Genomic DNA, 17,961 nt, shown 5'->3' with positions numbered 1-17,961 from the left:
AGCTGCAGTCATTATATGTGGTGTATGAGGAGGCGGGCTCTATGAGGTGATTGGTTAAATGATGGATGATGAATTGGCAGCTAATTAAGTTAAAATACTGAATGATGTATTAGTAATTAGTTATTTTGAAGGTTCAGTATTGAGGCCTTGTTGTTATAATTAAATTGAGATTAAACAATGTATATTTGTAAACTTGCAAACTCTATTCTAGAGTACCAACCTCATTGGCCAGTTTGAACTGAGGAGGCGGTCTCTGTGGCTATATACATGTATGTGACTGGAATGAGAGTAAAGGGGGTTGTTGTTTTTTTTTTGTTTGTTTGGAAGGAGCAGCACCAGTACAATTCAGAAAGAATGTTTTGTTTCTTTGATTCATGTTAATTGTTGGCTTCTTTTTGGATGGCTGAAAAATAAAACTCCTTATTTTTCAAGCAAACCTCTCTGTCAGAGTAATGTTTTCTTTTGATCACGCCACGCTGCACCTCACGACAGTATTATTAATTTATTATTGGAACAATTTCTGTGCAATCTATTTTCCCTTTGAGGAACGTCAGCTGTGGAGAGATCATGCGACACACTTCCTGTTTCCCCACACACAGGTGCCTGTATGATGCTAATATTCCATATTGGAGGAAAAAGAGGATGTGCAGCTTGTTTAGAATACACAGTGTTTAAAAAGATGATTCTATCTTTCAAACTACAGATTTAGACACTTTTTTAGCATATTGTGTGTGTGTGTGTGTGTGTGTGTGTGTGTGTGTGTGTGTGTGTGTGTGTCAGAAAAGATACATCCACCTCCTGCTGGACGGAGATGTAGCCTGACAAGGTAGAGACCATTAAGGCACCCTGTTCCTGTCTCTCTCACACACACACACACACACACACACACACACACACACACACACACACACACGCTCCAGTTGGCCTTGGTGGCTGCAGGCTTGTGTGTCTGACTCTATCAGGCGTGATGCTGACTGTATATGTACAAACATACACAAATATAACAATGCTTGTTGGTGAGGTGTTGCAGGGGAAACAGAAAATGTCAGGGGAGGATTTGTGAAAGCTGATCATCCGAGAGCAACATTCAGAGGCAACAGGCACATACACACTCTTTATTCAGTGGGGACAGGAATGTTAAATAGCACCAAGTGTTTTATTTTTGTTTCACCAATAACAGTTATGTTCCCATGGAAAAAGCTTTACATTTGCAAATAAATTAAATAGAATAAAATACATTAAATCCAATCAAATACCTGAAATTTTGACCTTATGATGGCACTGATGAAAAGTAAAACCATAATGAATTTGATAATGAATTGGAAATGATTATGAATCAATGGTTCAATTGTGGCTTTCTGACTAAATGTTATTTAACACATTTAACATTTAGGGAGCAACATTATGATTTGTTTGGAGTTTTACAAACTCACTCAACTCTCACTCTCTCCACCAACAATACCTTCTCTGTAGCTGGTGAACATAGTGGAGCATTTAAAAGGCTCTACCTGTGTCTGTCTGCAGTTTGCTGAGCAGGTAGTGTACAGGGGCTTTTTACAGTTGCTTGCTGCAGCTGAAACATAGGCTCTGAGAGCGATGGGTGGACCAGAGAAACTCACTACAGAGCTTCCTTTCTCGTTCCTTTTCATCCCCCTTCCTACTTACTTCCAAAATCTCGAACAGTGAAATTTCTGTCGCGAAGCTCTTTGGGGGACTTGAAGAAGAACCTCTGGCCGACAGGAGGAAGGTCTTTGTCCACCGCGCTGACCGTCTGGATCACCTGCTCAGAGAAAGAATCTGCTGAATCAGAGTGCAAAACTCAATTCAAAACAATGCTGGGTCAAGTCTTTTGGCTGGCAGGGAAAATGTTCCACATGGTTTTGTTAGTGTTTATCATTTTCTTCATTTACAATCATCAGTTTACCTGTCCCACTCTGGAGTTCTCACAGACAAAGGTATCTGAAGGAAGCGCCAGCTCAGGAGGGAACTCGTTCACGTCCAGGACATTGACAGTCACTGACACTTTAGAGGACAGCACGGGGTTGTCTGTAGGGTCAACATGAAGTCAGATGTAAGTATACACTCTGGGAAACAGATAACATACTAACAGTCTATCAGAAATAATGGCTCCAGTGTGTAACCTATGAACACATTACAGTGCTCGATGCTCAATTACAATGTTTTCCCTGGACTCTAACTTCCTGCCTACGCGGTCCGCATTCATACTTGAAATGATCCATATTTGATGTCTGTATGAATGGATCTCTGTCCTGGAACTGCAACCAATAAAGTCCCACACATGCTTGCTGGGACAGCAACAAAAGAGAGAGAGAGAGAGAGAGAGAGAGAGAGAGAGAGAGAGAGAGAGAGAGAGAGAGATATGAGACCCACTGTGCAGTAAATTGTGTCTTTATACTTCTACTCCACTGCATTCATTTGGCAGTTGAAGCTATAGTTACTTGGCAGATTACAATTTTGAAAATCTACTGTAGTGACCCCATGAAACATACTGTAGCATTCTAGAGTACATTAAAATACCCAAACGTATATTAAAAACACTTTAAATTAGCTGCACCACAATTAGCTGCATCACAATTCTGCTTATGTTATTATGGTAAGCAGAGATAATAGTGTTATAATTAAATATATAATTATATATCACCTTAACATTATGCCTGCTTAATGAGTACTTTTACTTTTAATACGTTAAGCACATTTTGCTGTAAATGCATACGACCAACATGACATTAAATGCAAGACTTTTGCTTGTAATTTAATATTTTTTACACGATATCATTGTCTAAACATATCTACGGTCACTGTGTGTTGACTGAGTGGCCTTCACTGACTGCTGCTGTGGCTTGCTTTTCTCTCCATGCACTGAGTAAATCTGGATGGCATTAATTTGGACTCCAGCACCACCGTAAGGAATCTTGGTGTTTTCTTTGATCAGGATCTGTCTTTTAACTCCCACATAAAACAAATTTCAAGGACTGTCTTCTTTCATCCACGTAATATTGCTGAAATAACACTACAAAAATAAGACACATCCTGTCTCAAAATGATGCAGAAAAACTAGTCCATGCATTTGTTACTTCAAGGCTGGATTACTGCAACTCATTGTTATCAGGTTGTCCCAAAAAGTCCCTTAAGACTCTTCAGTTGATCCAAAATGCTGCGGCACGTGTATTGACAAGAACTAGAAAACAGGATCATATTACTCCTGTATTAGCTGCTCTGCACTGGCTCCCGGTAAAATACAGAATATAGTTCAAAATTCTTCTCCTGACCTACAAATGGTCAGGCTCCAGCATATTTTAAAGATCTCATAAATCATATATCATCTATAGGCTTAGACTGCCGGGGGACACCTCCCTGCTCTCCTCCTTCTCTTCCTCTCTCCTCCCTTCCCTTCCCTCTCCTCTCCTCTCCCTCTCTATCTGTATGTATTTATGTAAATGTATGTTACTAACTCTGGCCTAAAAACCTTTCTTTTCAAAAAAGCCTATCAGAAAAATCTTATGTCTGTTGTTGTTGTTGTTGTTGTTGTTGTTGTTGTTGTTGTTGTCTTGCATTGTAGCACCTTGAGATTGCTTTTAGCTTGGAAAGGCGCTTTACAAATAAAATGTATTATTATTATTATTATAACTCTGGAGTTTCTATGTCTCTCATGTGGCAGGTTGCCACTGATAAAGTTTATGTCTGGATCATGAATTGTGGCTGTGCCTGCTGCCCTGGTCCTGCCTGACGCCCACATTTATATATATATATATATATATATATAACTTTTAATTTTTTGAGACAACGGGAAGCCTTTTTCACATTATCCTGGATTCATCCTTTCTTTTTCGATCACAACATCTGTCATTCTGTCACATGGATGTTGTATTTTTACTAGGTTATTTTGTTATGTACACACGTCATCTATTGCACGTCTGTCCGTCCTGGGAGAGGGATCCCTCCTCAGTTTCTCCCTGAAGTTTCTTCCATTTTTTCCCCCTTTAATTGTGGGGTTTCTTTTAGGAAGTTTTTCCTTGTGTGGTGCGAGGGTCTAAGGACAGAGGGTGTTGTATGCTGTTTACAAGCACACTGAGACAAATGTGTAATTTGTGATGTTGGGTTATATAAATAAATTTGCTGCTCTGGAAACTCACATCCCTCTGGAGGATGGACCTTTTTTCTTTTTCTTTTTGGTAACCATGTGACTTTTTCTTTAACATCTTCACATGAAATGTTCCTATCATACACAAGTAATTTGGTATGTAAGTGCTTGATTACCTCTGAGCATTTGTATCTTGCAAACAAGATAGTAGCATCAAGATTGGTCTTAGCAGCCTATGGACAACCAGAGTGCATCTCTGAGATGTTGTTAATACATTTTCTGAAAATATATTGAAATTGTATGATAAAAACATCTTCCTGTTACTATCTTTTCCAGTGCTTCTAAAAAAATTGGACTTAGTACATTAGTGTGTGTACCATAGTATACTTTACATAATGAAAGAAAGATTTATTTACTTTTAGCTAGCAACCTCCGCCACTAGATGGAACATGAAACAGCCAGCCTGGAGTCTGTGACTCGCTGCTCAGGGTATTTGTGCCCAGTTCTGTCAAAAAGTGACATATTTGGCCGTTTACATGATCCCAGCTGTGTGTGTGTGTGTGTGTGTGTGTGTGTGTGTGTGTGTGTGTGTGTGTGTGTGTGTGTGTGTTTATGTGTGTGTGTTTAACCATATTCAAACACCTGTCAGTTCATCTTCTTCAGTCACTGTGGATCATCCCACCATTTAACCTACAACATGTACTTTAGTCAGAGGATTTATATTGTTCTGTATCTACTGAGGGAGGCTGGCAGAGTGTGACTCACCAGTCCTTTGCTTCCTAAAGATGCTTACAGGAGGAAGTCATATGGTGCACAAAGAGTCAACATGAGTTAAGCTTCTTGCTCAAATTGTCTAAATTTAGTTTCCCCCACAGACACTCCAGCTGCAGCAAACATGCAGAGGAAAGTGCTGAAGTTAGAATGCATGACATGCAGCTTCCCAAAGGACTTGAAATGGACCCAATGGTCTGTATGTTTTATTATGTCATAACTTTCTTTCTTCGATGTGCACACATTGTTAAACTGTATAAGTAAATACATGGCTGAAACATGACAAACTGTTTACTACAAATCACTTGTCCTTTCTTCATCAGCTGATAAAGGTAAAAGTCATAGTTTTTCCAGCCAACATGGATGAAGTCTGCAAGTGCTCAGAAAAACAGGAAATGTGATTTCCAATGTGACATTTCCATGACAACTGGGCAAACTCCATCCTCTCATGCTAATCATGTGATGACGAAATGCATTTAGGGTGTGAACGTTTTTCCAACAAAATAAAAATACTTTAGTTCTGTAATCCAATTACAGTGAACATCAAGTCCGCATTGATTTAGACTGCATTAATATTAATATTCCATCTGTATCTGGATATCTGACATTTTAGAGGTGACTGGTCATTTGAAATCTGGGTAAAACTTTAACACATTTAACAACAGAACAAAGTGTATTTTTAGTGATACTGAGTAACTTAGAAATTCATATAATTCTGGATTAATGCATGACATAAGAATTCCTCTGTTGCTGACGTTATTTATCAATTTAATGTTAGTGGCTGAATTGAATAGTTTTTAAATGTTTTTTAAATGTGATGGCTATGTGGGGTCTTCAGTGTGGGAAAAACAGACGGTACACATGTGATGCTGAGTGGGGCTGATTGCCTGTTGCCCTCACTCCAATGTAATTGGCTATTTGACAAGCACTGAAATGTAAACCTACAGTAGAGAAAATGATGAGGACAACTAATCATGATCTCTCGTTAAATGGCCTGCATTTATATAGTGCTCATTCACACAAACAAGGAGCTGGCCCTCACCATTGGGACTTAAAGCCTTGCTCAAGGACACATAACATGTGGGCATGAAGGGCAAGGGATCAAACCACCAACCCTGCAACTGGTGGCTGAGCCACTCTACCTGCTACAGCTGCCCTGTTAGTGAAGAACAAGACTTACATGTTATAATTAGATGACTTGTGATGTTTCATTCTGAAGTCAGTCTTTTTAAAAACCAACATGGCTCAGTTCAAAATTTTGTTTCAAAACAAAACTCCTATTCTCTTCTCATGATTCTACATCAAGGTAAAAATCTTTAATTCACAAGAAAGACTGAATGATGAAGTCGAGCGGGAACAGGACACACAGCAAACCCTCGGACTGTGAGACATTAATATACTCTAAATCAGTGTATTGAGATGTATCTAAATAAGGAGGAAGACACAGTAACTATATAATTGATAATGTTCAAAATCCTACTTTGGAGGATTTTTGAATCCTCTTTTTATCCTCGCACATGTACAAAGCACAGCACACACACTAACATTTAGACTCTTTATTCAACCCATCCTAGTATTAGTACATGCGCCCGGGGAGCAGAGTGGGGGTCTTCGGCAGTGCCCAGGAAGCAAACTGGCACCAGGTACCAGTCCACACTCCATTTGGGTCCTTTCGGGGACTTGAACCATTGACCCTCCAGATCCAAAGCCAAGTCCCTCCTGACTGAGATACTGCTGCCCACCCGCGACCTTGGCCTTGTCAGCACCATTATTACTGTGACAGCCTGTCAAAAGTCTGAAGGTACAATTTTGAGCTTAAACCCCTTAACAAGCACAAGCCCCACAATGACAGGAAGTTATTTATCTTGTTGATTACTATCCAAAAGTCAGAATTAAGGCTGATTCAGATTGGACGCATTTCTCTAGGGGAGGTTGGGTGATTACTGATCATTACAGTACCTACACTGGTAAATTATTTTAATCCATGCCCCGTTGAAATACTATTTTAAAGTGGATCCATGAGTCACCTTCAACTCTCCCACGCCCCCCTGGGGAGGCTTCTGGTTTTTTCCATGTCTATAACACACCATATACTGAGATTTCACTATGCTTCAAATGCAAATACAATGAAACAATGTGTTAAGTGCAATGTATGGGGCTGACGCATTTCTCTAGGGGAGGTTGGGTGATTACTGATCATTACAGTACCTACGCTGGTAAATTATTTTAATCCATGCCCCGTTGAAATACTATTTTAAAGTGGATCCATGAGTCACCTTCAACTCTCCCACGCCCCCCTGGGGAGGCTTCTGGTTTTTTCCATGTCTATAACACACCATATACTGAGATTTCACTATGCTTCAAATGCAAATACAATGAAACAATGTGTTAAGTGCAATGTATGGGGCTGACGCATTTCTCTAGGGGAGGTTGGGTGATTACTGATCATTACAATACCTACGCTGGTAAATTATTTTAATCCATGCCCCGTTGAAATACTATTTTAAAGTGGATCCATGAGTCACCTTCAACTCTCCCACGCCCCCCTGGGGAGGCTTCTGGTTTTTTCCATGTCTATAACACACCATATACTGAGATTTCACTATGCTTCAAATGCAAATACAATGAAACAATGTGTTAAGTGCAATGTATGGGGCTGAAGTTTACATTGGAACAGACATGGTGAAAATGGTTTAAAGACGAGCACATGAGCAGACGTGATTGATGAAAGCCCATGAACAGCTGTTACAATCTTTGAAATCAACTAATCATTTGTGAGATGTTTTCTTCACAAGGAGCACACGGAGCAGTACGTCTGCATGCGCCGCCGAACAGCTGATACCCGCGTGGTGTGCGGGCATCAGCTGTTCGATTGACAATTGGTCTGAGCCAATCAGAGCTTCCTTAAGATTCCTAAAGCCAACAAGGCCAATCAGTGTCCACCTGAAAAGGAAGTGCCAGCCCTCTTCTTCTGTTTATTGATGGAGCCTGCAGCAGTTCAGCCTCCCGGTAACACTTTTATTGTGTAGCCAATGAACTGCTCGACCTTTACACATCTGATGCATGCTTTTATTTTTTCAAATGTTGTAATCTTTTTCATAATTGTATTTATTAATTACAAAATATAAAAAAAACACAAAAATATTACAAGAAATGTATTTGTACTTCCCTTACATACATGCAGGGATAATTGGGTACATAATAGCCCTATTATGAGCAATACAAATAATATTTTATTAATAAATATTATAATATGTACACATGCACAGTTTGTGTACGTCTGGTGTTACTCTTAGAAAAAAATGTCTAATAAACTAAGTTTTTTCCCTTTTATCTGAAATTGGAAGTTTTACTTCATAACACTTGGTGCTATGTTTTTATTTGGTTTTCCAGTCCATACCTACCAGCTATACCCATCTTCAGGCATCTTTTTCAACAACAAACTTCAGGCGGAGTGTATTTTCTTAAAATTCAGTATATTCAGACCACTATTACTCAGTGCCAGAAGCATTTGGAGTAATTAATAAATGTTTTGAAAGAACAATAAGAGAGTTATATTTTGAATGAGACCAAAATCCTGCATCTGGTGCAAATGGTTGAAGATCAGCTTTCAATTTACTTTGAGTATTTCGTTTGTAGATATTTTTCGTATTTTTGAGTAAAGTCCCCCACCCCTTAAGAGGTTTTAACAAAGCGAGTAGAGTAGGAGTGACTGACACAAAGACATGTGCAATCATCCAGCACTGTTAATACATATTGTGGAATGATAATTAAAGCCTTTCAGATCAAACTCTTTTCTCTCATTTTACTACACAAAGTACATATTTAAATATTCACACCTGATGGAGATTTCATATTTTCCATCACTAGTACACATTGTAATGTTGGAGGTGAAACTCTGTCCAGCCCATGAGGATAAGTCCAGGGCTAAATGTATTTTTCTTTTATTTCCTCTGACTGCTCCTAACAATGAACACCACTACGTAGAGAGGTGATGACAGAAGGTAATACGTTAAAAGGCTCTCGCCGCAGAACACATTGTTTTCTCTGTGGATGATGAGCTCTGGGCTGTGTGTGCTTTTGTTTTACATGTTTTCTGTGTGGAATACTTACTGACTTTGGTTGCCACTACAGTGATAATGTGATGAACAGCTGACTCTCTGTCCAGGTATTCATTAGTGGAAATGGTTCCTTCAAGAGTGTCAATGTCAAAACAGCTGTCAGACTCTGTCTGCCATTCCAGGGAATACCTGCAGAGATAAGATCAGTCCACATGAGAGAGAAACAGGTTGGAGTGATAGGTTGTGTGCAGTCATTAAAGGGCCCACATTAGAGAAGCACCCTCACTACCGCAGTGGGGCACAGTAAAGACAACGTTTGCCACTAGAGAACCCATTAAAAACAGCGAAGTTCTGTTGTTTTCAAGCACCAAATGAGCTAATCTGTTTGGTGTTTTGCGCTTCGGTTTGGGGTGTAGCTACCACCTACTCAAATCAGCACAACTAAAGCTGTATGTGTTTTTGATATCTGCGTGTGTTGGAGATATCTGCCGTAGAGATGTCTGACTTCTCTCCAATATAATGGAGGCGTCTATAAACTACATTTCAAAAACTCAACTGCAATTTCTCTTTCCAGAAATCATGACCAGGTTACTGAAGATAACCAACAGTACTTGTTGTGAGCAGTTTCATGTTTGAACTATTTTCTTTCTACCAAATGCTAAGGCGTCAATGCACAAATGGTACATTAATGTTTCTGCCAACCTTAAGAGAACTCCAGCATGTTCTCTTACATAAAATAATTGTTTGGTGAGAGAAAGATCATAGTTATCAGAAAACATTGCCGTCATGGTTCAAAGAAATCAACGTTAATTGTTGACACAAGATGGAATGTCTCTTCAACCCTGTCTCCTAGAAAATATCTTTAAATACAACTAATTTACTTTTAGACAAGGTTGGCCGACTGTGTAATAGTCTCACTTCTTTTTCCAGTCGTCCTCATGCGCATCTCATACAACAAATACACTTGTATTTTAATCAATAAAACTGTCTACAAAGGCTCACATTTTACTTGCGCCATAAACATGTAATTGCAAACCAAAGAGTTTTTTACACAAATTTCCAATCCTTTTTTCTTTAGTTTTACGCAAAACGTAACTACAGTGATTGTGTATTGCTATCTGGGTGACCTACACAGAAGAACTGTCCCTGAATGCGGTGGAAACACATTTCCATTTTTCAGAATATGTTACAGACTTCTTGATCAGACAAGTCAACTATTCTGTCCAGTGTCAAGAATGAACGTTTTGGTTTGGTTTGGTCCGTGTATTGATTTACAGAATAATTACAACTCTTGTAATTTTCTGATTTGTGCTTTAAAAGTGATTATAATAGCACAAAGAATGGGTGAATAACTCCGCTGACACAGAAGCATGTTTAGCTACTTACAGCAGAGCTATGGGACTATTCTTTTTATAACAACATGTAGACTATGTGTTGTAAAAAAAAAAAAAAAATAGGCTGATCATTTGTCCAAGATGCTTTGTTAGGTTTAGTTAATCACAGTTAAAAGCAGTTAGCGGATGTAAATATTTAGCTAGTAACTCTACTTGAGAACTGTCTGTGTTGTGCAACTCATTTTAATTTAGTAATTCTTAAATCTCGATTTAGTATACACTTAAGCTATAACAAAGCTAAGTCTAAACTTGGAAAGTGCTGGTGCAGCTTCCACCTAGGACTGGAAATGTAATAATACCAAGAACGGGTTCAAGGAACAAGCACATTTTGTATTGATTCGGTGAATCAATACAAAATGCTCATACAGTTAGCTCCTCCTACGACACAACAGCTGTCTTAACCAGTGTGATATGCTTTCCTATGCTGTGTGACAAGAGTGTGTGGATGAAGCAAAGTTATTAAATTTTACTCATCTAGCTGCTGGCTACTAGATAGCTAGCTTGCTAACATCACAATACGTTTAAGTAGGCTTATAGAAAATGAGCAGAACACAATGTGCTTTCTTACTCTATGACAAGAGTGTGTGGATGAAGCATCAAGTTGTTACATTTTACACATTTAGTGGCTGACTAGTTTGCTAGCAAGATTGCTAATTCCCCCATGCTTTCATGCTCCACCATACCTGTCAACCCTCCCGTTTTTCCCGGGATTATCCCGTATTTTTACTTCTATCCCGTTTTCCTCCCGTTTAAATATGTTCCCGTAATTATCCCGTATTTTTAACCTTTCAAAAAAAATAAGACCTAATTTAAAATAGTGTACAGTGGCCTCCAATAGAGCAGGTGGAAGTATTATGTTTAACATGAGCTGAAAAACGTTATCTGCCAGTAAACACACAGAAGAAGAAAACAGGAGCAATAACACAGAAGAAGACGAAAAGAGATGGATGAGTGTCACAGTGAACGGGAGATAGATGGAGACGCAGTTGTACCTTCCAAAAAGGTTAAAACTTTATGCAAGTACCTAGCCAAATGGGAGGAGACCTTCCCTTATTTATTAAAAGCAGAGTCGGGCAAACTCGTGCTTTTTGTAAAGTGTGCCATTCAGATTTTAGCTTTGCACACGGCGGAAAAAGCGATGTTCGCCAGCATGAAAAAGCGTCCAAGCACAAGTACGCCAAGAGGCACAAAACATACACTGTCAATGACTTCATTTGTGACAAGAACTGTGTCGGAGGCAAACCAAGTGACCAAAGCTGAGGGAAAGATGTTGATGCTTTTCGTCAAAAATAATGTAGCCTTCAGCTTCTGCAATGATTTCAGTCGCAGTGTAGCGGACATGTTTCCCGACTCTGCCATCAAGGAAGTGCTCGTTGGGAGAAACAAAAGCCACACAACTCATCAATCATCAAATCAATTGATGATATTAACTAATAAATAAAATACATACATTTTATAGACATGTATTTCCTGAATGTATATACCCGTCCCTTATGTGTTTATATTTACATTATATGGGTAGGGGCTGGGTGGCTGAGAGCTGTGAAAATATGGGCAGAGTCCGCCAAAACATTTCCCTTATTTTGAAATTCCAATGTTGACAGGTATGTGCTACACTGACTACATAATATGAGCCGAAGAACGCGCTTGTGGCCAGAGACTGCTGGGCCTAAATAGTTTCTCTGTAACAGTAGGAGACTACTGAGCTGCTGACTGCTTTCCTGGCGGCAAACCAGTCTCTTAGCGCTGGAGAGTGAGGAGGATAATTGTTTAATTTGTGGTCTGATAAGAGTTAATTAATCAAATGTAATGGTAGTAAACGCACCAACCTAAACAAGCGGCACCAAGGGGGTAAAAAGCATTGCACCAGGGTTGGAATGCACCCTAAAGTATTAATATTATATCTAAATCATCTTACTGAAACAATGTTTAAGTTCCCTTGTGTACGTTGACAGTGGCTATATGCAGTAACACTACAGGGTGTTGTTAATATTATTCACACTGACTAGTGCATTCCTGGTTACCTGACAGCACTGCTGCTAGCATCCAGGTCTTGAGCCGTCACAGAGCCGATGATGGTTCCTGGAAGAGTGTCCTCGTATACGTCCATAGAGAAGGAGAGCTTGGTGAAGACAGGAGGCTCATCTATGTCCAGGACATTCACCTTGACTGTCGCTGAGTCCTTGAAGGGCCCCAGGTGGAGGAAACGGGGGTCCAGCTGTGCGTTGGACGCCTCGACCTTGAAGGTGTAGGACTTCTTAGTCTCATAGTCGAGAGTCTGCAGAAACACAAGAATAAAAGGATAAATAAATAAAGGGTGACCTGCATTCAATACTGAACGCAGCCTGTGTAGACATTGTGTCAACCACATAATACTTTTTAAGCCATGTTAACCATTTGAAAAATACATTTCAATAATTTGACAAAATAAAAGACAACTCCACTTTTTATGTGTCATTTTTTAAATAAAAGTCTTATGTTTAGAGCATTATGATCCATGTGGAATAATTTTAGCCATTCCATCTTTGAGAGGTATTTCTGTTTATAATTGTTGAAAAGATCTTGTATTGTTAATACAAATGAATAAATCGTCACAAAAGGGATATTTCAATGTTTCTGACAGATATCACTTCATGTCTGTATCTTGAAACAAGAAAATATAAGGCAGGTCACTGGACAAGAATCAAGAAAAATGAAACTTGATTTTATTAAAATACTTCAAAAAAGTACAAAGCATTCTCAACGGTCATAATTATGAACTATTGTTATTAATATTAGATATTTGTCTGTAATTGCAAGATCTGTATCCAGCAATTACAAGCGTAGTTGTGTAGTAGTTATGAGAAAAGGACAATGGTTAGCAATCATTACTGTCACAGAGTATTGTTTGAGCCAATGACATTGATCTTTAACAGCTTAGCCGATTTGTACGACAGTATCACTCATCAACCTAAATCCTGAATAACAAATGGAGATATTGAGGCACAAACACACACAAAGCAAATCTTATAAAGTAGTTATTACTCCTCAGGGACATGCATAGACATTCTGAGGGGCTGTTGTTCTACCCACAAATTCATTTTAGGTTTGTGAATTTAAATGTGAACAGTTTTTCTATGCTGAATTACAATTTGGCTGCAGATGTACCATGTGGTAATTTGATTACTTATCACAAACTAGTACATACAGCCTGGAGCTCTTGGGGCCGAGGAGAGTCACCTGCTTCTCCTGACTGATAAGTTAGACTTGTTCAGCACAGAAACACAACTGTTAGCATTTTGCTTAAAGTCGATGTGCTCCCCTTTTACCTCATCCAAGTACAACAGTGACCTACAATAAAATCAATTACAAGATAACAATCCTGAAATCATGTAATATTTATTCATTTTGTTTTGAGATCTTGTAGTTATGAGGAAATGTACTTGTAATTATCAGACATAGAAGTCATAATCAAAATATATTTGTATGTGGAATGCAATGTGCTTGCAACACACATTAAAGATAATAAACATAACTATCTGTAATTAAATGGAAATGATGGCAAACATTTTGACAAACAACCTGGTTAACAGAGCTGCTATCTAAAACCAGAAGCTGTTGTGGATCATCAGGACATTCAACTGTGACCAACAGCAAAGAATACATACTATACATCCACACAAAAGGTCACAGATGCAGCAGACAGCCACTTTGATATAGAAATGTAGCCACAAGCTGTACAAAGACATTCATATACATATCTTATTCAGTTTATCTCATGATGCTGAAACTGATTCACATTCCTGAGTTCGCCTCTTACTTTGTAAAACATATCAGGAATAAGACACGCAGATCTTTTGACTGAAGCTTCTACCTACTTAAAGTGGAGGATTTCCTTGGAAGACAAGCAACTGGCCATTGTATAGCAAGGAATACTACCGGAAGGTTTTAAGAAATACATACACACAAAACCCCAAACACACATACACAGACACTCTCCAGCCTACACAAACACACATGACTTCAACTTTTATCTACTTCCAGCTACCTACACACATTGTCATTTCCTACAAACACCCCTCTCAACCAGCTGTTGAAAGATAATGTCAAGGAAAGCGTGTGCATATACGTGAACATGAATGAGTAGAAAATTATGTCATAAAAGATAGCGGTAACACTTTTTATGAAGGTCATGTCTATAATGCATTATAAGCACATTTATGAAGCCGCAGGTTGTTCTTTCTTTAGCATCAGATTATATGTAAATGACACTCTCCTTTACCCCTCCACGACAAAACAGCTGAAACTGAAAACCAGTGAAAATAAAACTGACACTAAAAAACATGAACATGAAGGAAATATCTAAAAATGGTCATGAAAAACACACCAGATTGCAAAAGATCTTAAATTAGAATAAAAATATTTTTTAATGCCTACACTGAAATAAATAAATAAATATGCCACAGCAAATGAAATCCCATGGCCAAGCATTATAAACAGCAACATGGATCCAGTAGGCATAGTAGGCATAGTAGGCATAGAGGCCATAGAGGCCTGAGAGGGGAGGAGATAAACTAAAGAAACAGCTACAAAGAGAAACATTTTGGATGTTGAAGTACAAGTCCAGGCCTGAATGAAGAGCTGGACTATGTTCCATATCTGTAAATGTATCTGTTGTGATGATCACTGGCTATTGTGTAGTTCATACTCCATACCTGTAAGCAAGTGACAGTTCTTTCCGAATCTATGACCAATTTCTGATAAATTAATGAGAATAAATAACAATACTCACGGAGCGTTGCTTTTTTCTAATCCAGTTAATATAGAAATTGCTTCAGTTAGAATTCAGTGTGTAGAGTGTAAATAGTGCAGCAATGTTGCGGCAGAAAAAGCATATGATAATCAGGTTCACCCAGGTTCAGGATCAGGTTTTCTGACTTATCATACAAATGAACAACAGAAGAAAAATCCCAGACGAGCACGCATTGCAGAAAATTAAGCCAATGGAGTTTGAACTCAACAGTGACGGGTTACTGTGAATAGTAGTTGGAATTAGAAATGATGTGCTTTCTCTTCAAAAACTGAAGTGACTTGACAAACATTTAATAACTTAATTACAGTAAATAAATAAAAACAAGTTTTATAATTTATTTTTTCTTACACATTGCAAGTTATATAAAGATAATATACTGGCTGGGTGCAAGCGATAGGTTCCATGATGAAATGTTCAGCAGTTGGGACTCTTGTACACTTGATTGTTTGGCATTTCTGAGCACAATATTGCAGTGCCCCTTCACCTGTCTCTCATTTATAATCTTTCATTGTGTTCAGTGTTCATCCCTCTGATTTCATTACAGTAAGCACATGCGCTCAGCCTGGCATGCTGTAGAACACCTGAAGATAATGGTGGAGACAGAAAATATCTCTCTAATAAAGTTTCAGATGTTCTGTGCTACAGAGGGGTTAAGTGTCTTCTGACTGACCTGAATTTGTCTGATGTAGACCATTGACATGATTAAAAAAAAGGAAAGAGTTACAGTAAAACCTCTCATGGATCAATACAATTCACTGTGGGTTTCACTTGGCTGACACAGACACTTGTAGGGTTAAGTGAGGGGAAAGGGAAGAGGGCTGATTGGCAGTGAAGGAGCCTGGGAGGGTTTCACTGATTGCCACAGACAAGAAAGGAACAGCAGAATGGAGAGTGGTTATTATCAATATGCCACTTTTCACATTACAATCATTTAAAAAAAGGGCTATTGTCACTATTTGTCTGCAACCTGTGTGTAAATGTCTGAATTGTTCCCTAGATGTCATAACGTTTCTAAAGTCACACAGATTTACTAAATCTCCCACCAAGCCTTACTCTCAGGTAAAGGTGCATCATACCTGCATTAAGTGGGGGCAGTGCTGTACACAAAAACACAAAACTGACATATTATCATTTTATACAGATGTGTTGGCAAACAGTGGCCTAATACATCACGCAACATTAGCATTCATTTGGAAGGGTGTTTGTTTCTGATACATTTAAGTCTGATATTAAATCTCTTTTCAGCTCTGTTTTGGTCTCCACCAACTTCTGAAGGAAATATGTGTCTCTTTATCGCCATCTAGTCTCTTACTGTGTCTGTCTGCTGTTTGGTGCTGAGCAGGTACTTTAACACTAACAGCTGCCTGCTGCTGCTGGAAATTGAGACTGAACTAAAACAGTGAAGTTGCAGACCATTAAATCAAAACAATACGCTGAAAGAAACTAAAATACAAAGCATTTATTAGTGCATCTTAAAAGACACATTTTTAAGATTGTAAGTTGAGTGTTCCTAGTCAAAAAAACCTTTTCCAGGATATTTCCAACAATTTACAGTAGATCTCGTTTTACAGTAAAAAACATCACTAAGTGACACATCTTACTTTACTTTAGTTAATTCCTACTCAAAATCAAATATGAGTACAGAAGCACTGAACTCTAATTGGCAAATCAATTGATGTATCAAATCATGCAGTTGTGCCTTCTTCCAGCAATACGAAAAATAATTAGCATTTAAATAGCAAATTAATTAGCAATGGCTCCCATACTTGTGAAAGATAAATGTGGGAGATGCTTGGTGGTTCTTAAAACCCCAATGACTGGACTACTGAAGTAAACAGATAAAACTAATCTGACAGGCTGCTTCACTCATCAGAAGACGTCACAGCCTGAACATCAACCCAATGTGTGGTCACATTCTTTCATCACATCATGAAAAGCAGTCTCATGAATCCTGAATATGTTGTGTTGCAAAGGGCTGTCATCCTGTCACTCACTTCTAGATTTTAAGAGACTTATTAAACAAACATAACTAAAGACCAGAAAAACTCATTCATCCTGCAGCCTCAGTGTGGTCTGTGCCATTTTATGGTTTAAACATTAAGAAATTAAGTTAAATGAGGGACAATTATTTTCAAAACTTAGGGAAGACTCACCCAAACACGTAAGGCTTAATGTTTATATGTATTACCAAATCAAACTTTTAGCCTGTGAATCACAAACCTGGCATGTCACCGCTCACTGAATCTCTTTCAACTGTGACTTCATGTTTTCCTTTTGAACAATGGATCAACTTACAAAAGAGTTCAGTGCACATGGAATTCTGTATCCCTGTTAAATGTATTTTTCCATTTCTATAATAAAACAGACTGGAGGAAACGCGTCAGGTATGTCCTCAGAGGTGGAGGCTCGTTTGTGTCTTTCGCCATTACAATCTCCTTTAGTTCTCTGGCTAAACTTCTTAATCAATTTCTGTTTCCCACTTCAAATACTGAGGTCCACACAAACACAATGGCACTAAGACTTCCACCCAGAACAAGTAGACCTGGAGAACACAGACTTCGACCAAGGCCAATTCATATGCTCCTCCAATGGTCACATTTCCAGAGTTAAGAAATTGTTCCTCCGACTTTGGTGTGTTCATGAGCTTTAAGTTGAAATTTGTAAACAACATGAACGCTACAAAGATGTCCATCCATCCATCGTCAACCGCTTATCCGGGATCGGGTCGCGGGGGCAGCAGCTCCAGTAAGGAACCCCAATCTTCCCTTCTCCGGGCCACATCCTCCAGCTCCGACTGGGGGATCCTGAGGCGTTCCCAGGGTAGTGAGGAGATATAATTTC

The 17,961-nt window shown here is 38.8% G+C and overlaps 1 protein-coding gene across 1 annotated transcript in view; it reads right to left on the bottom strand.

Moving 5' to 3' along the window:
- The window catches only part of LOC115022459 (cadherin-12-like), an 80,546-nt gene that overhangs the window by 24,402 nt on the left and 38,183 nt on the right, over positions 1-17,961 (bottom strand). Inside the window, exons 7-10 of the mRNA XM_029453437.1 lie at positions 12,353-12,606; positions 8,987-9,123; positions 1,925-2,046; positions 1,666-1,780 (exon numbers count right to left, since the gene is read on the bottom strand). Coding sequence (XP_029309297.1) covers positions 1,666-1,780; positions 1,925-2,046; positions 8,987-9,123; positions 12,353-12,606 — 628 coding nt within the window. The remainder of the gene's footprint in view (positions 1-1,665; positions 1,781-1,924; positions 2,047-8,986; positions 9,124-12,352; positions 12,607-17,961) is intronic.

The sequence above is a fragment of the Cottoperca gobio genome, chromosome 17 (assembly GCF_900634415.1).
Source record: "Cottoperca gobio chromosome 17, fCotGob3.1, whole genome shotgun sequence".
NCBI classification, from domain to species: Eukaryota; Metazoa; Chordata; class Actinopteri; order Perciformes; family Bovichtidae; genus Cottoperca; species Cottoperca gobio.
This window is presented reverse-complemented; position numbering and strand designations above follow the sequence as displayed.